This window comes from Gossypium arboreum, chromosome 1 (genome assembly GCF_025698485.1).
Source record: "Gossypium arboreum isolate Shixiya-1 chromosome 1, ASM2569848v2, whole genome shotgun sequence".
Classification (NCBI taxonomy): domain Eukaryota; kingdom Viridiplantae; phylum Streptophyta; class Magnoliopsida; order Malvales; family Malvaceae; genus Gossypium; species Gossypium arboreum.
This window is the reverse complement of record NC_069070.1, coordinates 94,090,385-94,099,239: the sequence shown is the minus strand read 5'-3', so window position 1 is coordinate 94,099,239 and position 8,855 is coordinate 94,090,385. Positions and strand designations below refer to the sequence as shown.

General features: G+C 33.4%; 1 protein-coding gene across 1 annotated transcript; it reads right to left on the bottom strand.

The window, feature by feature from the left end:
• Window positions 1-3,659: 3,659 nt before the first annotated feature.
• Window positions 3,660-5,506, bottom strand: LOC108480982 (UDP-glucosyltransferase 29-like). Its single transcript, XM_017784141.2, has one exon. The coding sequence runs from the start codon at window positions 5,459-5,461 to the stop codon at window positions 3,986-3,988; it is 1,476 nt and encodes a 491-aa protein (XP_017639630.2). The 5' UTR covers window positions 5,462-5,506; the 3' UTR covers window positions 3,660-3,985.
• Window positions 5,507-8,855: the final 3,349 nt, after the last annotated feature.

Genomic DNA, 8,855 nt, shown 5'->3' with positions numbered 1-8,855 from the left:
TCACTTTTGTTTGGAACAGCAAAAAGCTTATGTGGTATTAAAAACCATATGAAATCCACGTAAATCGTTTTGACTATTATTCATGTACATTGGAATTTAAACCATTCTTTGAAAAGAAAATGAAAGGTTTTCATCATTTCAATCAAAAAAATTCTAAATTGAACAAAATTTTAAATAATATATTTGTTATGGAAGAGGGTAAAAAGGAAAAAGAGATATTCATATTTTAACGAAATAAAATTCTATTTAAATGAATCTCAAATTTATTTTAATTTTTCATCACTTAATAATAAAATGTACAACTTACTAAAGATGGGCTTCGATTACATTTAAAGAGGAAGAGCTCGCCATGGTGGATTCGGTGGAAATGAAGGAGATGATGACTTTTTTTTTTCTTTTTTAATGTTTGAACATTTATTTAATTACCTTTTTAATCTTAAATTAACATGCAATTCATAACTTTACAGGAATTAATTGTCCACCTCAAAATAATATGGTCAAATTCCCATTTAAACCCTTACACATTCACTTTTTAAGCTTTTTAACAAATAGAAATTAATAGTGATTAACTTTTACTGTTTTTATGATTTAATCATTGTACTTCACTTAGCCATCAAATTAGTGAAATTTTTGGATCAAAATTTAATTTACCTATTTAATTACGAGCTAAATTTACAGAAACGATATCTCAATACCTCAATTTCCAAAACTATTGACTTTTGAACCGATACACTTGTACCTTGACTAACTTTTCACATAACTAAAATTATTAACTAGAATTCAGTATAATACTATAATAATCTCATGAATATTAATAAATAATATTTACTGACTTGATCATTGGAAAATGGAGTTCTAAAACTATCATTTTCGGTACGCTGAAAATCGGGTTATTACAACGAGTTTATTTTCTTGGCATTTGATAATTAATTATTGTATCTTCATTTTTAGTAGATTAAGAACCAAATATTAATAAAATAAGTATTTTTACGCATTTTCTGCTATTTTGATGACCCGTAAGGCTGATTCGGGCCTTATGAGTGACTAATGGGCTATTTAAGTGTGTAGAATGTTAATTCAGGCCCAAGAATACAATGGATGATAATCGGGGCGTGAGATAAGTGAGCTCAATAGGGCAACGAAGTTGCCAAGGCCGTGAAAGCACTTGACGCCATGTCGAGGAGCAATTCTTTGTATTTTCTTTTTATGTTCGCTTAGTTGGAACTTTCTAGTCCGATGTGAAGATAATTGTAAGTGGAGATTACTCCGGCACTGCACTCAAATATATTTTATGAGCTTTCTCCTATCTCTTGTTCTTTTATTTATATTTTTGTTAACCTTATCAATTAGTGTTTGTATGAATAATTGAATAGATTATTGTGCTTATTTTATATCTCGCATGATTAGATTAATAAACTAATTTATTTGTTAAGTGATTATTTATCCAAAATTAGTTGTTTATTCAAGAGTACTTAGTATATTAGGGAGTGATGCCCCTATGGAATATCAAGACAGGTGAGATTGGAAGTGTACCCGTATGCCTAGGAAGAGTCTGGAAGGGTGACTTAGGTGATAATCTTTAGTGAAGATGAGACCGGAAGGGTATTATTAACTAAGGGTGATAAATAAATAAATCGAGGATAATTAATTATTTAATTAGATAATTAGAGATTTAATTGATTATATGCTAGAGGCTTGCATTGTTGACATTAAGAATAGGAAATTACATTAGGTTAATTTAGGTTTATTGGTTTAATTAAAATATTAATTTGGATTAACATTACTAATTTGTGACTCGATTAGATTAGTAATTATTTTCTATAATTAATTTAATAATAGTTTCTCCAATATGCAATTTCTTGAGTACGATCCTCGAAATACTTATTAGTGTTTCATTGTAAACTTTATTATATTACAATTTGACTTGTATGCTTGTGAATATAATCGATTTAATTATATATTTTTGGTCTGATATTTATACTATAAATGATAACACGTTTATAGGTAGTCAACAGCCAACAATTGGCTTATCTACTACAGAAGTGGAGTATATGACAATCACAGAGATGATTTGGCTTCAAGGGTTGCTTGGTGAACTAGAAATTAAGTAGAAGTATGTTAAAGTGCATTGTGATAATCAAAGTACTATTAAGTTGGCAAAGAATCAAGTTTATCATGCAAGGACGAAACACATTAATGTCCTATATCATTTTGTATGAGAGATTTTGGAAGAAGGTGCAGTAAAGATCTAGAAATTTTTAACCACTGAGAATCCTGCAAATATGATGACTAAGGTTGTGACTGCGGTCAAGTTTCAATTATGTTTGGAGTTGATCAATGTTTAAACTTGAAGTTTGAATTTTAAAGGCACCATCAAATGTTATTTTGCAAGGAGATTGAAGATGTGAAAAATTGCTAAAGTGTAGATTTGTTGAAATAACACAATCCCACATCTAAAAAGTACAAGGTTGTGGAGTTCTTGTACTACTGTAAGTAGAGATGGTCTCTCCCCATCTAACTCATCCCAAAATTTGCCATTGCAATTTTTTTCTCTCGTAATTTTTCACCTGTATGTTTGCAATGAAATATATTTGGTAGTGTTTGAGGATATAGACACAATTTGTTGTACCTCGTTAAAATTTTGGTGTTATTTATTGTTTCTCTTTCAATATTTTGTAAGATAAATTTGTAATGATATATTATGCTGTTAAAATACATTGGAAGAATATTCTATTCAAGAGATTAAATTTTAAGCGAGATAACTATAACCCTTTTAATCTTTTCTAAGAATTGGACCTTGTATGATTTTCTAATAAAATAATTTACTCTTTTTTACTTTATTCGCACAAAATGTACCCATCTCATCTGCATGTTATATATGAGGGTGAGGTAAACTTCCTTTATAGCATTGACCCACGCTAATAATGTTCATACAAACGTGAAGCAGGGGCGTTGAAAATATGAATTTCTGGTTCAACCATATATTTTTACATTCGTTTATTTATTTTAAATTTATTTATGGAATTTTAAAATTATATATTTATTTAATATTATGTTTATTTATATTCTAGAGCAACGTTGATGAATAATTTACTTAATTTTCTTTTAACTAGAACAATTTTAAAAGAATATATTCAATACTTCATATAAATTTTGATATATATTTATTCTTTTAATTTATATATGAGTAAACCTTTTATCAAATATAATGTTTATGTAGGCTATGGTTTTATTAAATGAAATGTAAATGCAAAGAGCATGTTTATGATGGAAGGATGCATTATTAAATAGGGTAAAACATGCATTTCACTAATTTGATTGTTGTGTTTATCCATTCATATATATTTATTGGTGCAGATATAATAAATAAAACTCGAGATTAAATTGGTTGAGTTGTTGATTTAGTTGTTCTGTATTTTATATTTGTTTCAATTACTTAGTTTCATTGGCTATAACACTTAAAAATAATAATTTTAACTTTTGATATATACTTTGAATTTGTATCTAAATATTAAAAGATTGATTTGAGTATTAAGTTAAAAGCTAGAGCTTATTTGAGTATATATGTTGAATGATTCAACTTATCTGAACAAAAATTGGGCACTTGTTGGTGGAGAAAAGAGGTGGTTTTGGATTTGATTTAAATTTAAGAAATGTGGTTTAAAATGTTAATTTAAAATATTAGTCCAATTTAAGTTTTACTCTCAGCTCCACTTGTCCCAATTTTAAATATCTTAAAATGGAACATACAAAAACTACAACTTCGAAAAGAAGATTTAAGCCAAACAAAACCAGCAAACCCGAAGATGGACAATGACATACAAATCGTAACACAATCAATGAAGCTTCCACTTTATTCAACAAAGCCTGTCATAAGATCTCTCCATTACTCTTTAAGATTTCCATCACAGGGAAAGTGATGAAACCAAAAAGAAAGAGACTTCATCAAACCTCAACCTTATTTGTTTGTCCCCTAATTAAACTGTCAAACATTTACTTTTTTATCACGAACCTTCAACCCTGCTTTATGTAGAATTTGGTTAAATTCTTGTACTACTTCATCCATCTCTTCATCTCTTTTGATTTTAATGTTGTTACTCATTTCTCTAGCTTTATTTCTTATATTCTCCCCATCTTTCTCTCCCACCACTTGTTTGATCACTTTGACTATCTCTTCTCTTTCAATGCTCCCATCCTTACCTCTCTTTACCTCTACTCCAACACCAACATCTTGTACAAGCCTAGCATTCCATGGCTGGTCAATATGCATACGCATAGGCATTGCTATGATTGGAACTCCAAATTTCAAGCTTTCCATTACAGAGCTCCACCCACAGTGACTCACAAATCCCCCAATGCTCGAGTGTTGCAGTATTTTCGCCTGTGGTGCCCAATCTTCCACCATCAGCCCTCTCTCACCAATCCTTTCCAGATATCCTTCAGGTAATGCCTCTTCAAGTTTGGGTTTATCTTTATCTCCAACAGGGAATCTGAGGACCCAAATGAAGTTCACCTCACTAAGCTCAAGCCCCTCAGCAATGGCTTCCCTTTCTTTATTCGAGAGATAATACTCACTCCCGAAGGAAACGAACACGGTGGAGGCTTTTCTCTTCTTGGTAAGCCATTCAAGTATCTCTTTCTCGTTCTCATGGTGTTCTTCAATGGCGTCTCGAACTAGTGGACCTGTTGGAACTACCTTCTTGTTTAATAGGATCGAAAGATAGTCCATGTATTTCCCTTCAAGCTCCCTAAAACTCTTAACCAAAATGATATCCAAAGAGTGTTTAAAGGGCTGAAAAATCTTTTCTGTATTACTGGAATCAGGTGGAGTACGCCCAAACTCGTTTCTGGAGCTTTTTGTTGACATAAAGTAATCGTTTATGTAAAATTCAGGAGAGGGAAACTCCTCCCTTTTAAGTTTCTTCCATGCATGAAATGCGAAAAAAGGCCCAGCTGCAGAAGCTGTGTAGAAAAATATGGCAGGTATGTTGAGTGAGGAAGCAAGTGTAGGTGCCCAGGGTTGATGCAAATCATAAATAAGCAAATCCGGGTTATGGGTTTTCAATATTGTGGCAAACCCATCACCGGACATTTCGACGGCTTTAAATAGGGCGTTCAATAGATGGGTTGGCAATCCTTTGGTGGTGTCATGGTAAGAAGGAAGCTCAGGCAACAATGGCAGCTTGAACTCAATGAATTGAATTGAAAGTGAGTGATTAGGTGAAATTTTTGGCTTGATGGAATCAAGATTTGTAGCGGTGGAACAGAAGTAAACGTACAAGTTTTGGTTCATGAGCTTCTTGGCTAGCTCTAAGAAGGATGAAATATGGCCATGAGCTAACCATGGGAACATTAACACACGAATTCTCTTTTGCTTTGTATCCATCTCTCTCTTTTGCTCACTATGTTTGATCGATTTATAAATATAAATGAAATGCAGAATATCAATTATTACGCACATAAAAATATCAAACAAACGTCCATGATATGAAAGAGACAAAAATGGAACCACCCCATGTGCAGGGTCAGGGAACTTCCAAGTTAATAATGTTCATACATACAAACGTAAAGCATGGGGCGTTGAAAATCAGAACTTCTAGTTGGAGTAATATGAATGAACTGTTTATTTATTTGTGGAAATTTAAAATTGTATTTCATGACTAATTTATTTAATTTTCTTTAAAAGAATATTTTCAACACTTTAGGTAAATTTCATTTATATATAATTAAAATGTTTTATTAAATGAAATGTAAATGCAAAAAGCATGAAAGGATGCATTATTAAATAGGGGAAAAACAAGCATCTCACTCATTTGATTGTTGTGTTTATTTGTGCAGTCTTATTCAAGGTTAAATACATTTTTTATATTTTTATTCAACCATACATTTCTTGTAAATTCAACCCAATTTTTGGGAAGGTTGTAATTTTTTATTCAACCCAATTTCTTTAACCAAAACATTTAATATGTACAACAAGCAAATACAATAACTATCAAATAAATCACAACTCACTTGTTGGGGAACTGAGAAGGGAGAAATAATTTTGATTTTACCATTCAACTTATTTGTGCTTCTCAAACCGGCAATACTAATCCATAACTATTCACATCAATTGTGATCTTGTTTGGGCCTCATTCTGTGATGAATAGTCGTTGTTAATGCCCCAGAAACTTATGGTGATTCATTTTTATCACATTAGTGGGGTTAAAAAAAAAAAAAAAAAAAGCCTTTCATCAGAAAATGTCGGTTCTTTGTTTTCTACTTTTGATTACTTGCCAAGCAACCTAGTTGTTGTAGACTTGTACTTAGCTGCGTTTACTTGTTGAACATAAGATTTTTTTTTATCTAGTTTGAATGTTATGAGCAACTCTGGAAATATCTCAATGATCCACAGAAAATGCTTATAACAGGGACATCCACACCTTAGTACAAATGGCTTGAAATGGAGCATCCAGAAGTGAACATGACAGAAAACACCATGGCACATTGTTCTCATGCACTTTCTTCCGGTGATGGCCTCGGTATTTGCACAGCCTCAACCATTGTTGGATCAGTTGTAGCAAATGTCCTTATATGGCATGGCTAGGGGCATTGCAAGAGGTGGTGCTCCCCATGCTAGGCTTGGAAAATATAAAGATTGCGTGTAGGAGAGGGTGAGAGACTGAGGGAGACAGTGGTTTACAAATTAGATGTGGTTTTAGGAGAGGGAGAGAGAGTCTGCGGAGTTTAATGGGAAAGGGAAAGCGGAGAAAGGAGATGAAAAGAAAAAAAATTAAATGTTTTACCACGTGTCGTGATTTAGTTGGTACTACGTTTGATTCAAAAAGGATTTTAAGCACCCAAATTAATGAAAAATACGCTGTAGTTTAAGGATTAATTTTTCATTTAAGCTTATTATTAAACAAAAAATCACTAGTGTAAGGGTGAAGATGCGAAAATATAATTTTCAAGTAAAAGGAATAAAACTTAGTAAGTGGAATTGAATTTTTTTAAGTGTGTTAGTAACTCTATAAAAGTGAAAAATATTGGAAAGAATAACTGAAATAGTTTGTATTATTAATCTGTTTGTATCAGTATAGAGATGTGATTTATACATGAGAAAGAGAGGCTAATTGCTGCTAACTAATCTATTAACAATATACCAGTCTTGATAACAGACTAACAACCTGCCTAACACATTCACATACTCTAACATTCACCCAGCTTTTCAATAGGTAAGACTCAAAGTAAATTACGAAACTGAGTAAACAAAGAGACATACAATGGTTTTGTAAAAATGTTAGCAACTTGGTCACAAGCCCAACAATGAGTGAACCGTCAGCTACCTTTTCACAGACAAAGAATAGGTCAAGTTCAACATGTTTGAACTTGGAATGTTAGATTGAATTGGCAACAACCGCTACTGCACTAGAATTGTCACACCAAACAATAGGGGAGTCAGTAGAATGAATTTGTAACTCTGTTAGCAGGGAGACTAACCATGTAATATCACTGGTGGCGGCATAAGACTTTGATATTCGGCTTCTGCTGTTGATCGAGAAATAGCTTGTTGCTTTTTCGAACACCACGAGATGGGCGTATTGCCAAAATACACATAATATCCTGTCGTAGACTGACGATCATCAAAATCCAACCCCCACTTTGCATCAGCATAACCGACGAGAGATAGTCTGTCGGATGGACGAAAAATCAGGCGATGATCAATAGTCCCACGTAAATAACGTAAAATTCTTTTTAAAGCCACCAAATGAACTGACGTAGGCGAATGCATAAAGTTGGCACACACGATTCACAACATAAGCAATATTTGGCCGTGTCAATACCACATATTGAAGTGCACCAGCAAGACTTCGATATTTCGTAGGATCAATAAGACGGTCTCCCTCATCTTCAGACAACATGGACGAACTGATCATAAGTGTATGGACATTCTTAGCATTAGTCAATGAGCTCCTGTCAAGAAGATCTTCGGTGTACTTGCACTAGCATAAGTGCAGACTCCTAGTGGAAGATCGAGTAACTTCAATACCTAAGAAGTAGTAGAGATCCCCCATGTCCTCTAGAGAAAACTCTTTATGTAACAACTGAATAAAACTATTTATACTGTCAGCCGTGCTCCCTGTAACAATAATATCATCCACATAAACCAGAACAAAGAGAACTGACTCGATCGTTACTCGAACAAACAAAGATGCATCAGATTTGGATATAAGAAATCCAGTTGAAACAAGAAACCGTTTCAATTTATCAAACCAGGCACGCGGTGTTTGACGCAACCCGTATAATGCCTTTTTTAGACAACATACTAACTACTCACCAGCTGGACCACATTGAACATAACCTGGAGGTTGTTGCATAAAGACTTTGTCGGTGAGATCACTATTTAAAAACACATTATTGACATCGACTTGACAAAGTTGCCAACCACAAGAAATCGCAATCATCAATATGGTTTGAATAGTCATAGGTTTGACCATTGGGCTAAACATTTCCTTGAAATCACACCCAGGAACCTGCGAATATTCTTTTGCGACCAGTCGAGCCTTTCGCCAAGCAATGGTCCCATCAGAATTTTTCTTTAACTTAAAAAGCCACTTACACGCTATCACCTTCCGTCCACGAGGCAGAGAAATAAGTTCCCAAGTAGAGTTAGCCATAAGGGTATCAAACTCAACTTGAACTGCTAGTTTCCACTCTGGATCAGCAAGCGCCTCTTCAATTGTGCGTGGTTCATAGTCAATGGCTTCAATAGACAGAGCCTTGGTTTTAAAAATCCCAGCTTTAGATCTAGTAACCATAGTATGAGTATTCACCTGTTGAATAGACGGAGGTGCTAAAGAGGCTATACCCGGAGT